Source organism: Oculina patagonica, chromosome 1, assembly GCF_052425735.1.
Source record: "Oculina patagonica isolate OP01 chromosome 1, crgOcupat, whole genome shotgun sequence".
NCBI classification, from domain to species: Eukaryota; Metazoa; Cnidaria; class Anthozoa; order Scleractinia; family Oculinidae; genus Oculina; species Oculina patagonica.
In genome coordinates this window covers 5357626-5378597 of record NC_135758.1, presented here as the reverse complement: position 1 = coordinate 5378597, position 20972 = coordinate 5357626, and the positions used below count along the sequence as shown (strand labels likewise).

Here is a 20972-nt window from a genome sequence, read left to right as displayed (position 1 = left end):
GCCAATTTTGTATGTAGCACGTTTGCGGTGCGCGTGAGAAGCCTTCTTAATACTATTATTTAAACTTGCCTCGACCTTCCGGCTGCATTGACGAACAGTGAAAGATGCATGAGGGTACAGTATTGCACCTGGTTATTGCACCTTGGCTTGGAGTCGATAATACTTCTTTCTCAGAGGTTGAAGATAGACTATTGGGGCTAAAAAGTGTCAAGAATCATTGTCCGTTGTTCTTTTAAAGCGTTTAGAAATAAGGATCGATCTAGACAAGAAGAGAAACTATAGCTCACTTGGAAACAGGACACAAATCAAACAAAGAAAACTGAAAACAACCTGCATTTTATTTCCTCTCAAGATAGGTTTTGCCATCAAAACTGTACAGCTAAATAAATTTAGAAAACCTTTTTTCCTTTCTACACACGGACGCGAAATAGGATAAAAATACATTCTACCATACAGTACAAAACTCCCACAACAATTCCCTCACTCTTTTATCCCTGCACAGCAGCGAATTAACAAACTTGAAACTCACTTCATCTCTTGAAGTAAATAGATCAAAGATTTTTCAACAGAAAGAACGACACTTTCATTTTCACGAAAATATATACATACATACACCTTCAGAGTCCACAAACAAATAGCAACCTATTTTAATTTAGAAAATAAATAAACTTAATACTGAAAAATATTTCGACTGTGTGCCGTGTTTGAATTTTTACGCTTTGTAATTTACAAGATCAAGAATTCGCTAAAAAATCTGAAGTTCAATAAAATATTTGGAAATCAGAAGGTGTCATCTTTTTTCACGATCAGTCTCCAGGCTTCGCTTGTCTTCCCCATGTCTCTTGCTGTCGTGAAGGGAGCTCGACTTGGGAGAACTCGACGGATTTCCATGACGCGAAGTTGAATCGCTGTTCCGATCGCGGTGTGAGTGATACCGACTTTCAGACGAGTAATCCCGAGCGCTACTTCGGTGATGGTCGTCTCTCCGGTCCCGACCTTTCTCGTTAGATCGGGAGTGGTGATCCGAGCTCCTGTCGTAAGACGATCGTGAGTGTTGGTCGTGGGAGCGACCGTGATCCGATGATCTGTCGTGAGTTCGGGAATAGTCGGAGGAGTGATACGAAGGCCTGTCGCGATGTGAGTCGTGGTATCGGTGACTGTGGTCGTGTCTAGAAACAAATAAATGAAAATGTCTTGCGTTAAAGTCACCAAAATCAAACCTCCTACGGAATGTAAACAAACTTATGAAGTATTTCGTAACCAGCAAGATGGACTTTGTAATTAAACGCATATTTCTTGAACAATGTTTTGAAAAGAGAAATATTTAGTTGCCGACCGTTTGACATTCAAATTGTTTTTAACATGGTTTTTGTCGAATGAATATCGCCTTCACTTTATTTTCTAACAAAGGATTTTTTACTGGTGGTAACAGCGTTACTGAGCTACAAGTTTCAGTTGACAAACATTCCATGCTTCTATCGACCTGTCTGTATTATTGTAGCAACACATATAAGTAAATGTTACTTGTGTTTTATTGTTTGACATTTTGATTGTTCATAGCCCTCTGTTTTCTTTTATTTTCTTCGATCATGGAACGAGAAAAAAGAATCGCGAGAGAACTGAAGCGCGGATTCATTATGCATTAAACAAAGCCTGATGCATGCGTTCGTTTGAGCAGCAGCGCTAAAAAACAGCGCGCAAAAACTAAGGAGAGAGGGTGCAAGGGAAAGGGCGAGGGACCGCGTTTCCTCGCTCTCTCGCCTCAAACCCCTCGCAAAATTTTTCTACGCATCGTTCTTCGCGATGCTCCCAATCTGACCGAACGCCCGGAATAGTCTAGTTAAACAAGACATGGCAAACATTTCAGTTGCGCTTTTTTTTTTTTTTCAGTCAACAATACAATAAAACAAGGAATAAGGACAAAATGAACTTACCCGTCCCTCGATCTATCCTTGGTTGATCCACCACCTCTGTCAGAATGGCTGAATGAGGAGGACCTGCGAGGATCGTATCCATCGCCGCTCCCAGAATGCCGTCCACCGCTCGATCCCGAATATGTACGGTCCATCCGGGGTATCTTTCCCCCAGGCCCTAAGTGAGAAGGGCCCCCTCCATCCACTGATCTTTTAAGCTCGTTGGGTCGCTGAGGCGCATGATGATCTCCTGGGTGTTTTTTGGAGAGGGATCCTCCTGAAGAGTCTTGAGGGGGCCGCTGTGAATGGAGAGCGGGCTTGTGTTGGGTACGCTGAAAGTAATAAGCCGACACATACAGTTAAACTTAGGTTGGGGTTTATAGCATGCGACTCGGGTGTCAGCTGACAACACCAGCATACTCGGTAAACAGCCCAATAACATAGTTGGCAGATTTATCGTGAGGACGAGCTCCCAATGCAGGCTCTTAGGTCTGTTGGTTGGGCACCTCCGCGACAATTTCGTCCCCACAGCCTTTTTCGCTTCTCTTAGACGGCGAGGCCTAAGCACGAGAAACGATGAGCTCTGGGAACATAGGATTTTTGTCATGAACGGAAGTTAAAAACGACATGACTCTCTCATACAGTATTAAGAATCCTAGAACCTAGCAATAGAAATCCTGGACCCGCAGAGCCCATTGTTTCTCGGTCCCAACTCAAAACAAGCCGGCACCCGCCGGAGTTACACCGGCTAGGTGGGAGTCCAGGAGTCCTATGGGTGGCCACTTTTCAGAATTAACTGTCTACAGAGGTTTTTTAGCCAATTTGGAAATCTTTAGATGCCTTTGCACTCATAACTGCAAAAAAACACCTTGCATGCTCCTCAGGCCCCCAATGTGGCCCGGGTTCGATTCCGGCCCATATGTGGGTTGAGTTTGTTGTTGGTTCTCGTCCTTGCTCCGAGGGTTTTTCTCCGGGTTCTCCGGTTTTCCTCCCTCCACAAAAACCAGCACTTTCAAATTCCAATTCGATCTGGAATCAGTGGGATCAAGAAGAGCCACCTAGTGGAAGATCCCACTGTAAATTCCCATTTATTATTATTATTATTATTATTATTATTATTATTATTATTATTATTATTATTATTATTATTATTATTATTATTTATTATTATTATGGGGACAAAGTCAGGCCTTATAAAAATTTTGGACTCCCACTTTTTAAATCCTGGCTAAAAGCCTGCTAGTTACTTTGTTCAAAGCAATCACAGCCGCCTACTCTTCCAGTTGCTGACGCCTACTTCAAAACATTTTGAAATCCGCTATAAGGTTTGTCATGGATTCAAATTTTACACAAGTCCAAGAGTTTTCTTTTAACATCTGTAGCGAAGCAAACAAGATTCAATTACCTCTTGTGGTTTTGACTCCTCTCTTTTCTTGGCGGCGTGTTTGTAAAGCTTGAAGAGCTTCTTAGCTTCAAACGATGTGAATTTCGACACAAACGTCCAGAGATTGCTTTAGATAACAGAAAGGAAATAAGATCAGTGGATATTTGAAAGCAAAAAGGTCTTAAGCGACTCGTAAACATCATTTCAGCAAATTACACTAATAGCTATAGATGTAAAAATAATGATTGTTCTTACTTCCTCCAATCTGCAACAACATCAGCGTCTTTGTAATGAGATGTGATTTCCATGATGTGATCGCCGATCTTTAACAAGCACTGCAAAAATAACGATAAGTCCATTAAAAAAACTGAAAAAGTATATCTTATTAGGCATTTTAGTGTCTATTTTATGAGTCTTGCAGTATTTTTGCGAGCCCAAAAGGCGAGTAAAAATACAAATGAGTAAAAATGTACAGCGACAATACACACTAAAATGTCTCATAAGGGATGTATTTAGTAGCCAATGTTTTCTTTTCCCGAAATGCGGTCTCTCCAACGTTTTTGAATCATTTGCGCGCTCCAGAGGAATCCGGAACCTGTAATAAACCGGTCTTGTAAAGTACAAATACCATTAAACCGGTTTTGTGGAGAATAAATCTCGTGTGATATTTGTGCTCGTTTTGCACTTGTCTGATTCTTTCTAAAACCCAGCGATGCATACGGTGATTATTTCTCTCGGGTACATTAAATGTTACCTGTCTAGTTTGTGCCACTTGTTCTTTTTCAGTCATGTCCGCTTCGGGGTTCTCGAGCATTTTCAGCGCTCGTTTTACCGGACGCATCTTTTCTTTACACTGCAACATAAAGAACAACAGTCAGCAACAAGGCGGCCATGCATTGGTGCTACATGTATTACAGCGGTTTTCTATTGAATGTTGGTAGTAATTCACGTTTGCTTTAGTTCTGCATTACTACACTAAGTAATTGGTTTAAAAACACTCGCGCCACTTTCTCAGCCAATCAGGAGTAAAACCAAAACAAATTGTGATTCGCCCGTGCACGTTTTCCCGCGCTTAGTGCCGGCTACATGTATTTGCTTCGAGTTTTGATTGCTTCACTGGATTGCCTGTGTCCTCTGTGATTGGCTAGTGCGATTATTTAAGTTTTACGACACTTAACTGAAAACCGTTCTAGCTTGTCACAATTCGTATTCTTCACTTTATGAGTAGAAGCCTTCAGGTGCGGGCGATCAAGCTTAATATCTTTTTAACATTGGCTTGGAAGAAGTTTCTGTTTTCCTAGATAACGAAAGAAAAACGCGACGCGAATTCGCTCTCTAAAAGCTTACATCTTAATTAAAAACAAGAACACACAATTGACCTTGCTCGCACTATGCGGCCTCAATAGCTCAGTTGGTAGTGCATCGCACCGGTATCGCGGAGGTCACGGGTTCAAATCCCGCTGAAGGCCTGATTTTTTTTTCAGGCTTCTTTCTTTGCAATTTGTTTACCGTAATCGCAATTTCACTGTGAGGATCATTTCTTTACGTTTAATTCCATCATTTTTTTTTAGTTCTAAACAACAACGGTTTCATTGCTGCAAGGAATTCATGTTTACACTTACCGCCTCAAATGTTGCCTTCTCCATATCAGCCAGGGCATAAGGACCGCTGGGTTGAGTATCGTCTTCTTCCTTTTGAGGGGAGGAAGGCTTTTCATGAACTATCGGTTCTTTTATCTCTTGTTTCTTTTCTTTGGGCACTTCCTTCTTCTCTTTCTTTTGCCGCTTTGGCTACATTGGAATAACAGGAATACGTCATGCAAATTAGCCATGTTCAAAACGAGCAGGGGACTGGGTACGAATATTCAATATCGATTACACTGAAAAACTGGGGCCGTCATCTGAAAGAGCATCCAAAAATTAGTAACTCAACCAAATTTGAGAGTTATTGGTTTAAACGCATAGGTATGGTTCACTTTTAGAAATTGCTTAAATAAGAGAGCTTAGTATGGATTGGAGGGACAGCTGTCCATCCAGCCATACAAAGCTCTCTTATTTTAACGATTTTTAAAAGAGTTGCATGCCTTTGCGTTTGAACCAATAGCTCTCAAATTTGGTTGAGTTACTAATTTTTGGATGCTCTTTCAGATGACGGGCCCAGTTTTTCAGTGTAATCGATATTGAATATTCGTACCCAGTCCCCTGCTCGTTTTGAACATGGCTAATTGGAAGCCACTTTGTGACGTGGTAAGACTAAAATAGTTAACATAGGTAGAAAATCACTTTTATGGAGATAAGATGTCGTACAACCTTTAACTGGAAACACTCCTAAAGGAATACAGCAGAGTAACGTAAGTTATTAGGTTGGAAAAGCTGGGTTTGTAACCAAATGTCACGTACATCTAGTCCTTACAATGTCCTGCTTAATGCCAAATATAACGGGAAGAGAAACCTAAATGCATTGATTTTGTAATGAACGATCACCAGTTGCGATCTGTAAAGTAAGGATTGAACTAACAACAAAAACAAAACATATTGCAAACCTTTTCTCCTTCAACTTTGTTATCCTCCTTCTTTTTTGAAACCTTTCGTTTCTTCTTCCCCTCTGTTGCCTGCTGCCCCTCCTGACTTGCCTCAAGAGTAACTCCATCTTCTTTGCTTTCCACTCCATCAGGGGGGGCAACACCTCCATCGGTGATGGCGCAGCACTATTGTTCAGTGATTCATCCGAGTGATGTTTACCTTTCTTAGTTTCTTTTTGTTTTAGTAGGCGTATCTTTGACTTGAGCATTTGTGATGACTGGAAAGTAAAAACGATGATAGATTATCATAATTGTTTTCTCTATTTCACATAAAGGAGCTGCTGAATAGCTTTCATTTGAATGGTCACACACTAGGGTTTTTCCCACTGACTTCAAAGTTAGAACCACCTTGTTTAGCATAAAATGGACGATTCCCCAAGGACATCGACGGACATACTGAACAACAGCTTTCATTTGAATGGTCACACACTAGGGTTTTATTCACAGGCCTTAAAGTTAAAATCATATTGTACAGCATAATAAACAGTACCACATGAAAGTATCATTCAGTAGCTTTCATTTGAATGGTCACGCACTAGGGTTTCATCCACAGACTTAAAAGTTGGGCTCACCTTAAAGTACTGCTCAACAGTTAAAATTTGAATTATCACTAAGGTTTCATCCAGAAACTTAAAAGCTAGAAATACCTTGTACAGCATAATGAAAAGTGCCACATGAAAGTACTGCTCAGTAGCTTTCATTAAATGGACTGTCACACAAGCAATCTGGAAGCATCTTTATTTTCATATTCTACATGCACACTAAACTTTATATTGTTATTTTAAGAACTGTTTTAACAGATGGCTAACCTTTCTGAGTTGCTCTGCTTTGTCCTCTATTGCAGCTTGTTTCAATAGTTTGATCAGGTATTCCACCCTCGTCTGCAGATGTTTATCTTGGGGCTTTAAAGTTCCTGGAGGAAGGATCTTCAAGAGACAAAATAAATCCACACATCAAAAATCAGTTCAAAATAATACAAACAGCTATCTCAGAAACTTCCAGTCAAAATTGTGTTCTGGAAGAACAATGTTGTGTTCATCTTATATGCCTTTGCCTCTAGTCTACAGTCGCAGAATTCATGAAAAGAAGGCTGGGGTCAAGAGGGGGCATTTAAGGTCGCGCAGGACCCTTGCTCATTAATATATTCATTAGCCAAATTTCTTGTTGGAGTGCTATCTTGTAAAGCTTTAATTCACTTACATTTTGAATATCGATTCCTCTAAAATTTAATAAGGATACTCAGAGATGATGGAATTACTTCATGATTGTCCTTTTACTGAGAGATGACCGTTGTCTGTGATGTTACAAGCCCTTAAAAGTTTAACTGAAGATAATGCGATTTTGTGTCCAAGTTTTCAGCTGCGGCGCACCAAATTAAATGATTATATAGCCTAGTGATAAATCGTAACTTCTTTTGTGTTCCCACTAGAACAAAATTTTCGATTTCAAAAACTGCTACAAGTTTATGGCTTTCAAGAGAGTAAAAATGTGAAATCTAAACTTTGAAACACGCTATCTTCATTTTGAGAAGGAAATTTAAAAATTCGCTCTAGCCAGAACACAATAGAGTACACCAAGTTTATGTTCCTCGCGAATCAACTCTTGAAATTCTATATCGGCGGAGAAAACTTGGACACAAAATTGAAGGTTTTGAGGCTTCCGAAGACCTTCCGAGTCAATGTTTACAACAACGTGTGATATATTCAAAGCTGTGAATCTATTTATGATAATTCCCTATGTTCCAGCGCACGTGGCACAAAGCTGAGAACAATTACTAGTAATTACTTGAACAAAAGAGTTTAAAAACAAACATTCTCATGAATATTTCGTTTGTTGTCGGCTTCAGTCGTCTGGTAGTTCGTGCATACTCTTTAAATAAATACATACTAATGATTGCAAGGGTCCTGCGCGACCTTAATGGGGGCCGTTGCTCATTTGAAGCAAGGTGCTGAATCATTCATCATCAGCAAGATCTTTCTTTATGTATTTGGGGACTAGCCTCTAGATCACAGTATTCTTGGTACTTTTGTTTATTTTCGACAATTATGAGCCCTAAACTTGGCAGAGCAGCAGTTTTTTATTGACATAACAAACAAAGATGTTTTTTTGAGCATATGAATGACATTTTCATACAAACTGAAATAAACCTGAAAAAAGTAGGACAGACGTTTCTCAAGTTCACCCAAACGCAATCTGTTTTGATTTTCTCAAATTTTGTCCATCCTTGCCCCTTCTTGACTTTTCTTTGTTTACTTCAAGTTCTACTATGGCTTTAAGCTGTATCATGATGTGTCAGTTAATTCCACAACCAGTTGATCAGTGCTGAAATTCTCGAAAATTATGTGACATAACTCTAAATGTACCTTAGATGAGAGTTCAAGACTCTGATCAGCCTTGATCGCCTCCCAGCTTCCTAGGCCATACTCAAAGATGCCGACCAGTAACATTGAATCATCAGGAACATCCCACGGGACCCCCCAGTGGACACTTTTGGCAGGTGCTGTCAAACGGAATCTGAAAAACAAGCACAGCATATCATATTTAGTGATCAACGTGCCTCTATTTTTTAATGCAAATTACCTTTAAAAAACGTAAGACCACAAACGTTCAATGATTCTATTTCCACTTGAAAATAATGTCACAGAGATGCAACACATTTTCCTCCTTTTAACAGTTAAAGCCCTCGTAAACGCCTCGGGGCCTGAAAAAAGTGTCCGTGACTGGAGCTGGCCGCTTACGAGAATGGTTCTCGTAAGCTGCCACTAGAGGTGTAGGGGATAGATGGCCACTTACGGAAGCTTGCCTAGCTAACAATAAACAGACGGACGTGGATGACGACAAAACAAACACTGATCTATGGTACTGTAATTACTGTAAAATCATTGTGACGAATGGCGATGTGAAGTTGATTAATAAAAACAATATACAGAGGTTGTTAATAGGTTTTTCTTTGGGGTGTCCGCATACGGGAGCTTAAAAACAAAGAAAAAGTCTTAGTCTTAATCTCTGAAAGTGTCCGCGGCCGCTTACAGGAATGTCCGCTTACGAGAATGTAAAAATACAGAGTTTGTATGGGAGTTAAAACGGGGTTTCAAACACGGCGGTCGTAAGTAGAGCTGTCCGCTTACGAGAATGGTTCTCGTAAGCGGCCACTACGGTTGTAGGGGATAGATGGCCGCTTACGGGAGCTTGCCCAGCTAACAATAACGGACAGACGTGGATGACGACAAAACGAACACTGAAATATGGTACTGTAATTACTGTAAAATCATTGTGACGAACGGTGAAGTGAAGTTGATTGATAAAAAAGCAAGATACAGAGGTTGTTAATAGGTTTTTCTTTGGGGTGTCCGCTTATGGAAGCTTAAAAACAAAGAAAAAGTCTAAGTCGTGATCTCTGAAAGTGCCCGCGGCCGCTTACAGGAATGTCCGCTTACGAGAATGTAAAAATACAGAGTTTGTATGGGAGTTAAAACGGGGTTTCAAACAAGGCAACCGTTAGTAAAGTTGTCCGCCTAGGAGAGTGTCCGTTAAGAGAGCTTCGACTGTACTCCTAACCACAGACCAGGCTTTCTTCAAATATCAGTTGATACTCACTTTCTTCTGGCGTCATGGTCTGCAGGCATAATAACAGCAAGCGATTCGAGCTCTTCTTCATGTTTTAACACTGATGGAGCGTTTACTGTCACATTGCTGAGTCGCACAGTAGCTCCACGTTTTTTCCCTGCATTAAAAGAAGTAAGGTAAATTCAAAACACATCAACAGACAGGTCAAGTGTAACCCAAGCCCGGCATCTCAACTCCAGTTTCTCCAGCACAAAGCAATTGTGACCTCTCACGCGAAAACGTACACTAAGGGCTTTATACCGAACGGGTAAAATACACGGCTACCGAACGGGTAACGCACGACTAACAAAGCCGTGTGGAACGGGTGAAACTGCACGGCTGAAGGGCTTGTAATTTATTCTGAACGCACGGTTATGAACTACTGAACGGCTGTCGAAAAATTTGGGGGAAATGCTGTAATGCCTGGTTTCATTAGCATTACTTGCTAGAGGTCTAACACGCCTCATAATACCAAGGGTAAATAAAGTTTCAGTTTCAGTGAATAGTAGTCTATTGCACTAGGGACCTTTTTACCACACCACCTGCAACCCTTCAACTCGGGGGGGGGGGGGGGGTATCTCCTATATGAAACGGACGGGGATGCTCGTCGGAAATTTTGAAAAGAACCCCTAAAAGATACCAAAAGACTAAGAAGAGAATTTATATTTGTATATTTCTTCGTGCGTAACCCTAAACGAGACCATTATGGCTTAAAATATTGGCGTTTGCCCGGAACACCCTAAGCGAGACCAAAAATCCGAAATTTACACCCCTAAGCGAGACGACGAGCATCCCCGTCACTTTCAGCCTTCAACCACCCCACCCAGCATTTTGCCAGCTTTTCCCAACGGTCAGTAACCTTTTCTCATGATCACCGGATGGCGAGAGGCACTGAGAGAAAGTGTCTTACCTAAGAACACAACTTTAGGACAATGGACACATTTGAACTATGAACCTCTATATCATTACTGTCTAGATCCTATATATGTACACTGGACTTTCACACAGGACTACTAACAATGTACAGTATGTAGATGTATACTAAGGACCTCAGACAATGCTCATCACTAAGTTTAAAGGACAGACATTGTTTGCCATTGCAGCACAAAACAAACAGCTTACCATCAAAGTTAGGATCTTCTTTGAGTTTTTCTTCATATTCTGACACAGCTCTCACACAGCCATTGTGTAGAATGTCTGCAAGTCTACTAAGTTCCTCTGGAGCTTTGTCCTCTAGCTCAGCATCCGTGGCAATTGCCTCAAGTCTAGAATAGATCACGGCATTTATATTGTAACCATTCTTATAGTGCTGAAAATAGACTACTTTCTAGTCATTTAAATAACATCAATGTATTTCATCAGCTGTTGTGACTTTTTCATCTGTAAAATTTGGAAACTTTTCCCAAGTAATCCCGTTATTATTTCCTAATTCATAATGCAATATTATTTTAAAACTCAATTTTAACTTATAGCATAGTTGTATCGTTCAAGTTTCAACTTCAATTGCACATATAAAATTATCTATAGCAAACTAAAAGGCATTACCTTGTTCTTGGTCTACCAAACTTCTTGTAACTTTTCACAAACCTAAAGGTTAATTATCAAAAGGAGAATGGTGACTACACTGCGGGGTTGTGACTGAAACCTTAATAATTGTCTACTTTATTCCTTCAAGAAAGAAATCTTTACACCTAGCATTGATCATTTACTTATTGGCCTAGCCTGCAAGCAGGCTTTCTTTGGGGGCAAAACCAAAAAAAAAGTTTCACACTTTGCTCGACGTAACTTGTGGCTTCACTTCTCTCATTTGGCCAAAAAGAGCTTGCTTAAGCCTGCCGCACACTAGAGCAACTATAGCTGAGGTAACCGCCTCGCGTGCCCGTTTGCTCAGCAGATTTCTCTAGTGTGCGGACATTTTCGTGAGAATTTTGCCTCGCGAGCCCTTGAGGAAAATATCTATCGTGTTTGATATTTTTTTAGCCAGATATATCAACTGACCAATAAACACACGCAGAATGCTCACGTGAATCAACATGGCGGCTTCCGAATCAAACTTACTAAGCACTTTCCTCACTGTCTGCGGTGAAATGTGCAGTGAATAAATAGCTGAGCAAACAGGCACGTGAGGCCAATAGCTCAGCTAGTTGCTCTAGTGTGCGGCAGGCTTTAGCTTGCAGGCTATTAATTTTTGGCCCATCAAGTGGTCCACTCAAAGTCAATGTTTCATACTTTTAAAACATGTTAACCATTTCCAGTGTTAACAGTATGCAATCATTCTCTTACAGCACCTTGTATCTCTTCTCAATACCAACAAAAATTAAGTCAAACGTACATTAGCTAAATGCGAGAAAACAGAAAATGAACTGACCAAGGTGAAGCTGTCTGATTATAAACACAAACACTCTAAGCCAGCTTGTATATTCAATTCTCTTTGCAAATAAGTTCAGTATTAACCAACCTTCTTATTTCAGCATCATTGAAGCCTTCAACATCTTCCCTCTTTATAGTGCGAGGCCTTCCACGCTTTCTCTTTGTATCTTTACCCTCTCCTCCAGATTCATCATCGCTATCTGATTCAGACTTTTTCTTTCGACTTGTTTTCTTCTTGTAATTCTCCTCTTGTTCACTGTCGCTGTGGTTAGGTTTGCCATAATTCATCTGTTGAAAACAACAACAACATTGATAAATAATTATGAACACTGGGGCTCTAAATATTTTAATTGATGATCTGTTATTTTTTAAGTTTGAAGCCCAAGTCATTAAATAGGCAGGGTGTTTCCAGATTGTAAGTGTTTGGTTTGAAAAATTTCTGCCACTATCTCATCCAATCAGAAGAAAAAGCAAAACCAATTGTGACTTGCTCACACACACTTTTCTGTGCTTTGCACTGGCTACATGTATTTGCTTTGAGTTTTGATTGGATCACTGGATTGTCTACAAAATTTGTGATTGCACACTAGTGAGCCTGATGGCCTTAATAGGATTGATCCGTGTGCATTACGCACCAGCGTTACTTAAGTTTATAAATATCTCGACACACCCTATCTGTACTGTATATCATGTTACTGGTCATTGCCATTTCAAATGTTACTACACTGAAAAGGACCGTTAAGGTCGAAAGGCCTATGTAGTTTATTAAAATCGCAGCTGAATGGCGATACACAATTTGTTCTTTTTAGTATATTTGATACTTCAGTACTAGTTTTGCAACACGTATTTGAAAAGTGCTTGTTATGTAGTGTAGATGTTTTCATTTTTACACACAAAAGGCGACTTTGATAAAAGGCCAGTCTTGAACAGTAAATCAAAATGACACACATGTAATTTTTAATACAAAGAAACAAACAGGAATACCTTTTTAACAGTTTTTCTGTTTCGTGGAGGCAAATACAGTTCAAGCTGTTTCTTTTGCTCTTCTTCTTCCTCCAGCTTTCTTCTGTCTGATTCAGGAATTATGTCCACCCAGCTTTTGCCTTCATCTGGTGGTTTGCTAGCATCATTCACGACAGCCACATCATCTTCATCTGCATCCATGGCAATACTAGCAACCTAATAAATATATTTAAGTTAAGTGCTTTTCACAGCTGTGATGCAAAGGCATTGGTCTTTTAAATGTGAAGTCAACATTCATTCTGGGAACTGTAGTCTAGTCTGTAAGCAATTAGAGGCAGAATGCCAGGAATCAGAGAAACCAAGTGGAGCCAGAATTTCTTGTCCCAACTGTTCACTGCTCCATTTAATTCTGCCCTACAGTGCCCATGGTTAGGTGCGCTCGACTCCGAGTCGAACGGCCCGGGTTCGAGGCCTGGCCGGGGCGCTGCGTTGTGTTCTTGGGCAAGACACTTTACTCTCACAGTGCCTCTCTCCACCCAGGTGTATAAATGGGTACCGGCGAATTTACTGCTGGGGGGTAACCCTGCGATGGACTAGCATCCCATCCAGGGGGGAGTAGCAATACTCCTAGTCGCTTAATGCTACGGAAACCGGGATAAGCTCCGGCTGTATGAGCCTCATGGCTCGGACACAGACTTTACCTTTTACCTTTTACAGTGCTCATGTAGAGCATTTCAAGTGACAAAAAATATACCTTGAACTGTGACAGCAGTTCTTCTCCTACAGTGTGTGGGTGATCATCGGAATCCCTGGTTTCCGCTCCTCTGAGAATGTCATCAATGTCCATTTCCTGTGAGGGAAACATTGTAATAATTGCTTAATAAACTTGTGTCCTGAACTCTTAACAGAATGACCATTGACACAAAACCGACACACAAAGATGTGTTGTTCCAGAAAATATCTCTACCCCTGCCATAACAGGTGTTTGGGTTTAAAACCCACCCATCTAGCCACTAATTCCAGTTTACCTCTATACTTGAACCCCTTAATCCCCTAATCCCCCCCCCCCTCCCCTCTCCCCTCTCCCAACATCACTCTTGAAACTTTCAATGAATGACCTTGGATATTTTCTAGAATTACAAAATAACTGGGACCAGAGGATTATCTTATTAGGGATCAGCCAAAACTTTTTAAACATTATTTTTTATATTTTTATGAAGGATAAAATCAATAAATTCAGAATAAATTGGATGCATAATTCACTATCTCAATATATTAACCAAAGGATTCCTTTCTTTCTCTATGTAAACAGGCAAGACATTTTCCCTGCTATAATCAGGTTGGTTTTAAAAGGGTGAAGGAAATTTAATACATGTAGTGTACATTAACATAACAGAATAAAGCAAACCTGCAGTTGAGTATCCTCTCCATCTCCTTCCTTGAAGAGCTCTTCAGCACCGAATTTCAAGATAGCGGCAAGTTCCTCTTTGTTAAATGGTGTGCTCCTTTTAAATAAAATAATATTTTAGTTTTATTATTTATTTAGTAAAAGTCTAAGTCCCCGGGGTCTCAATCGTGGCATCAAATGCTACACTTTCATTCAGAAGGCCACGAAACACAGCTGTTTATCAAATAAAATTTCATGTCTAATTCAAACCACAAATGGGGATAATGAACCAGTACAGAAGATCCTTTACCTGGGGAAATAGTGTTTTGCACAGTAAAAAGTTCCTGAAGCTTTACGAATTTATTGTCAGAGGTAATGTAAACACAGTTTTATCAAAATCATTTGAGAGAAGTCTCACATAAAATAAATGCCGGGAGCAGGGATGACGCAGTGGTGAGAGCGCTCGCCTCCCACCAATGTGGCCCAGGTTCTTTACCCAGACCCGGCATCATAAGTAGTTTGAGTTTGTTGTTGGTTTTTGTCCTTGCTCTTCAGGAGGGTTTTTTCTCTGGGTTCTCTGGTTTTTCTCCTTTCACAAAAACCAACACTTCTAAATTCCAATTCAATCTAGAATCAGTGGGATCTGAAGATACACTATGTTATACCTGCCAACTTTTTCTGGGTTAAAAGCGTGAGATTTTTATCCTAAGAGTGCTACGATTTCCGGAGATGACACGACCATTTCCGAAGATTTCTGAAGATGTCCGAAGTATTCCGAAGACGTTCCGAACTGTATCCCGAACACAGTCCCAAGACTTGTTTTGCTAAACACGAGTACACGACCACATTCTCAAAGCTTTTCTTATCAAAACTCTAACATTTCGGGGAAAGTATCGTCATAAACTCAGTTTACATGGAGTTTTCGTTTCTCACATTGGTTTGAGTTCACATATTTTTGGAAAGTGTGCCATTTATGGTAGTAATAACTCACATTTTTCGACTAGGCGTGAGAAATTGGTTCGTAAGCGTGAGTTGGCGTGAGATCGAAGTTTTCAACTCGCAGGCGTGAGACTCACGCCTAAGGCGTGAGAGTTGGCAGGTATACTATGTGGAAGATGCCACTGTAAATTCTCATTTATTTTATGTTATTTTTTTACATGATTGTGCACAACCAGGACATGAATGAGCAATTTGCAGTTAAAAATTTATCTTGCATCGGTAAAGCCATTTACAATTAACATTTTGTCACTACAAGGCTTAATTTATTCTGAGAAATATTCTTAAACCCCTCCAAGGTTGCTATGAGACAGCATAAAATCAGTTCAACTCAACAGGAATCTTCTTCTTGAATTAAATATAAAACTCAGTGTTAAAGCTTACGACGAAGGAGCTCCAGACGACTTGGATAACACCTTCCGTCCAGTGGTGTCCATTCTCTGGATGATAAGATGATCAAGAACCATCTTACGCTTTGCTCGTTCTAAGATGTCTTCCTCGATGCTGCCTTTAGCCACAAGACGATAAATATTCACCTAAATGACACATCAGAACTTACGGTTAATAATTTTATGTACCGACAAATTAAAAGGAAATAAGAACTCAGGCATGGATGATCTATCAAACGGAAGATAACAGACGGTCTTGCATTAATGAAGATGTGTAGAAGTACACCAGCATAAAAGGGCCATCTTTACTGACATAATCGTCTCATGTTCAGAAATTCACCGGATAAAATTCTGATATTGTAACATTAATTTTGTACAGCTACGTGTATGGCAACTCATTCCATGTCTAGGAATTTGATTTTTTCAAAACAATACCGTTTGGACAAGGATGCAGGAGCTATCAAATTTTGCTTGCCTTGCGGGCAGTTGCGTGCGACGTGCTTGTCTTAGTTTACTTTTTAATAATTTTGTTGGCAGACGACTTGCCTGGGCCCTTGCCCACTAGGCAAGTGACAATGAAAATTTTCTTGCCTTGCAGGTAAATCTACTTGTCCCATATGAAAGGAATGCATTCTTTGAGCCCTGCCTGGAAGGTGCGGTGCAGGTGGCGTAATGTTTATTGTGCCGGACTCTGGATCGAGCAGTCCGGCGGGTTTAATTTGAGCCCTGGCCAGGGCACTCAGGGGCGGATACAGGGGGGGGGGGGGGTGGGTGGTGCGTAGGGTCACTTTATTTGAAATAGAAAATAAAGAAAGAAAGAAAAATTAGCTCTCGCTCATGTCTGGTTGTTGTTACGCCACGTTTCGCCGTCTGCCGCCACTTAGGGTTAGGGTTAGGCCCTAATGGTCTGTCATCCACCCCCCCCCCCCTTTTGAAATCCTGGATCCGCCCCTGGCACTGCAATGTGTTCTTGGGCAAGACACTAAGTCTTTACTCTTACAATGCCTCTCTCAACCCAGGTTTATAAATGGGTACCAGCAAATTTAATGTTAGGGGGTGGGGGGACCCTGTGATCATTGGACTAGCATCCCATTCAAAGGAGATAGAGTAGAAATACTTCTCGCCACTTCATGCTGTCGAAACTGCGATAAGCCACTTGGCTTATATTAACAGCAGCCTTTACCTTTTTCACTTCTTATGATCACTTTAACAATGCAGGCCTTGAGTTTCACTTTTCAAGTGGATCATAAAACCAATCACCCACCTGATTTCTCTGTCCTATTCTGTGCGCACGAGCCTGGGCTTGCAAGTCATTCTGGGGGTTCCAGTCTGAGTCAAAAATGATGACAGTGTCAGCTGTGGCCAGATTAATACCCAGGCCACCAGCACGAGTGGACAACAGGAAACAGAAGTCCTTCAAGAAAATCATACAATCACTGTCAGCGAATAGTAACAAGGCACATAAAGTAGATTGAAACTATAGATGATAACGGTATAAAGGTATTTTTTCAACCATCTCATGTTAGGCAAGTATTTTAAATATGTTAATTAAAAAAAAGCAGTAGATACTATTAAGTTCCAGTTTCAAGATTTCGTCTCTCTTGTGCGGGAAAAGATGAAACTAGAGAAATATATCGCAGCCACGTCTGATAAAGTGAAAGATTTTGAGAATAAATGGCATTTTTTTCTAGTAATTTAAGATAGTCTTATTATTTTATTTTTTTAGCATTTTGTTTTCCCCTCTTTAATTACTTGATTAATTCAGTTGATATAAGCTACGTTTTTGCTATGTTACTTAAGAGAATTATTTGTAAATTTACATCTCTAAGTGGACACTTTTGTAAAACAGTTATTAAGTAAGTAAGTAGTAGAGCAAGAATGTAAATAGAGCAGCTATATATGATATTTATTGTTGTTTAGCATAAGCAGTTGTAACGTAGCATGTGCCGTTAGTGTTTGTAAGTAATGTAAGTTTCTTTTGTAAGAATGTCGTTGTGTTGCAATTAAAAAAAAAAATAAAAAATAAAAAATAAAAAAAAATAAAGGTATTTTTCTCTTTTAAAAAAACTTGCTTGGGACTGTGATCGATCACTTGGAAATATATAGTCAATGAGAAGAGATGATGTTGTTGATGATGATGATGATGACGACGACGATGATGATGATAAACCAATCAGATAAGCAGAATTGCAATCAGCTAAGATAAGTGTCTAATACTGCTGAGAGAATGTGATCCTCTATACTAATTCCCTTGAAAGGAAAAATTATTCTATGGCCTTGGTTTCTGAATGCAACCTTTATAAGGTGCTATATAAACCTGAGCAAATTAATAATGGAAAAAATTTATACCTCTGAGCCTTCAGCATTAAAGTGGTCCAAAGCTTGTTTCCTCAAGTCTCCTCTTATTGAGCCATCCAGTCTCTACAAAAAAAAACAAGCCGGAAATGAAAAATTGATAACATTCAATAATTATTAATAATAATTAATAATAATAAGCCACCAGATGAAAACAACACAGCACTTGCAATTCTGCGACAAAAGCACATTAATTTTCACTGTTTCTCATATGTACCTGAAAGAGGAAGCGACGTTTTTGGAGATACTCTGCTAAGATGTCCAGCATCCGCACCATCTGTGAGAAGATAAGAACCCTGTGGCCTGTCTCCTTTAATCTGCACAGGAGCTTGTCCAGTAAGAACAGTTTGCCACTCCCCCTGATTAGGTTCTGATAAAACACAAATGTAAACATTACTGATAAATCACAATTACAAGTACTTAAGAATAAGTTGACCTTCTATGTCTTTTTCTGAGTTAGATAATGTGAATTTACACCCCCTTTCAGTGTCAAGCGCAGAGCTATTTTTCTACCTCCATCTTTCAACATCATTTTTCTACTTCGTCTTTCGACATGATGTTTGAAATGAGCCAATAAAAACTGATGCATGCATACCAGTGTTGGTTTCATGCAAATGAGCCCACAAGTTTAGAAGGTCGTGCCAGTGGGTTGAGATTGGCAGATTTCAATCCATCTTGTCTGTTTATCACGTCCAAAATGGATGTTTATAGACAGCTGTTGTGCACATAACACTGAAAGCGGGTGTAATTTTGGGGGTCTCAGGGTCACCTCTAAAGCTTCCAAACATAGAGGTCACAAATGAATGATCCTGTCACGAAATACACATCTCGCAGGATTTTAGTCACATTTGATGCGTCTCGTTGTTTCTTTTTTCCCCTGATGTCTTTTCAGGGTCATGATTTATTTTGCAAGGCTAAGAAAGTCTCTTACTCGTAGAGAAGAAATTATCACTGTCTTACGAAGTCTTGAATTTATCATTTACCACCCCCAAACACATGACACAAAAATGTTACTCTTTATTACGCCCAATTAACCTGTGCTCATTCATGCAGTCTCCTGCATACATGTCAAAGAGGTTTACATTGGACTTAATTTTTTCTAGAATAAAATCCTAACTTTTACCTGTACATAACTGTGAATTAATGTGTCTATTACCTGCAGAGGATCGGTGGTTGTTTGATAATTATCAGGTCTGATAAGCTGAGCATGGTTGCAGCATTTCTTCAGCTCCATCACTATGTTCAGAAAGCTGTTTGCATTTCCTTTTAAACCTTTGTTTAAAGCTGCGAAGTTTTTCGTGAGGATCCACCTATAGGAACAGACCAAAAACAAAGTCACCACTTTCACATTGGGGAGTGGAGCCATTGCAAATGCAACCTCTAAGCATGTGGGTAGAGTATGCTTTTTGTTTATCACTACCTTGCTGCAAGTTTTTTCTGTGCCTTCTCTATAAAATCTAACTTGATGTGGTCTACATGTAGAAAGCTTAGTAAGTGTCAGTATAGACTTAACTCCAATAGACATTGCAATAAGATAATTATATAATAATAATAATAATAATAATAATAATAATAATAATAATAATAATAATAATAATAATAATGTCTGCATGCATGTGGTGAAAACTGGCCCCCTTTTCTCTCGATCAGGTGCTTATAAACTTCAGTTTATCAAAGAGTATCATGCACTTCTAGTTTTCTATAATACTGCAACTTACCTATAATATTGTTTCTGAATTGATGACATTTCCACTCTTAAAATTTGTTCCACCTACATGCAAAGTAATAAAAAACATTTACAAAGTAACTTAATGTTAACAATTTAACATTAATGTAATAGTTTGTGCTTAAGATAGTTATGCTGTGTTATTTGCCAAGGGAGTGATAGCTTTGAGGCATAAAACTAGAGACTAATAGTTTATAATTCCAGCAAGCAGTATTTATTTAAAATATTGAGATAAATCAGTACCTTGGCTGGCAAGGACTTCTCGACATCTTTCTTAACCCTCCTTAAAAGGAAAGGCTCCAGTTCTTTGTGAAGAGTGGAAAAGCCTTGATTTTTTTCCTCCTGTGTAGCATGCATCCGCTCAAACTCATCCCAAGAGTAAAACCTGCATTACATCAAGTGACAGAAAAATTCAATTAAGCCACACATATAAGACTCCTTGTATTAATTCTACATAATAAAATATACAATGTAAATTTGCCCATATTACATTCATGCAAGATTATTCTCAGGCAAAATGTGGTCATGTCAAAGACCACCTAGCTAGTTAATAGATACGTAGTAAGTCATAAAATTAGCTGTACACATGGGTAGACCTACAAAGTTGTCGTTGAGCAAGACTCTGGCCTGATAGTACGACATGGCATTTCATCCGTACAAGTACTCTTACTAAACCAGTGATCTACTGCTAGCATTCATGATTTTTTTTACCTAATAACAAGTTCCATAAACAATTCAAAGGTAAATACCTCTAACTATCCTATCTCTGCATCAATTACACTGAAGCTAATTTCTGCATCACAAAGCAACTACCAAAATGCACATGAAAACATAACCAATTGCAATTTGGAATAAATTACTGACAACTCACCTGTTAGGCATAATGAACTGTAGTAACGCCCACAGTTCTTTAAGGGAGTTCTGCAGTGGAGTACCTGTTATAAGTACTCTGTGATTAGTGTTAAATTCCATGAGAGCTTTGTACAGCAGGGAGTCGTCATTCTTTAGTCTGTGAGCCTCGTCCACTACCAGACAACACCAGCTAAGTGTTCCTAAGGTTTGCTTTTGGGATCCAAGGAAACAAATGCAGTTAAGATTAATAAAGAAAAGCAATAGGCAAAACTGAGATATAATTAACTTATACATGCTATACTGTGAAGTCTCACATACCTTATCTTTCAGTAAAATTTCGTAGGTTGTCAAAATTGCATTGAATTTTAGCGACTTGCTGTTAGAGCGGTACCATTCAAATTCACGGATCTGGAACAAAATTAAAATTTATTCTTGAAAGTGAGCGGTATC

General features: G+C 39.5%; 1 protein-coding gene across 1 annotated transcript in view; it reads right to left on the bottom strand.

The window, feature by feature from the left end:
* Positions 1-320: 320 nt before the first annotated feature.
* LOC144649554 (chromodomain-helicase-DNA-binding protein 1-like) overlaps positions 321-20972 on the bottom strand; it is a 34880-nt gene continuing 14228 nt past the window's right edge. Inside the window, 26 exon segments of the mRNA XM_078509103.1 lie at positions 321-1169; positions 1935-2245; positions 3319-3424; positions 3553-3632; positions 4052-4150; positions 4920-5087; positions 5840-5976; positions 5979-6096; positions 6688-6804; positions 8242-8392; positions 9476-9602; positions 10607-10749; positions 11030-11071; positions 11943-12142; positions 12839-13033; positions 13572-13667; positions 14226-14322; positions 15585-15736; positions 16854-17003; positions 17939-18010; positions 18162-18314; positions 19101-19254; positions 19663-19715; positions 19914-20055; positions 20542-20732; positions 20841-20930. Coding sequence (XP_078365229.1) covers positions 791-1169; positions 1935-2245; positions 3319-3424; positions 3553-3632; positions 4052-4150; positions 4920-5087; positions 5840-5976; positions 5979-6096; positions 6688-6804; positions 8242-8392; positions 9476-9602; positions 10607-10749; positions 11030-11071; positions 11943-12142; positions 12839-13033; positions 13572-13667; positions 14226-14322; positions 15585-15736; positions 16854-17003; positions 17939-18010; positions 18162-18314; positions 19101-19254; positions 19663-19715; positions 19914-20055; positions 20542-20732; positions 20841-20930 — 3723 coding nt within the window. The 3' untranslated portion in view covers positions 321-790.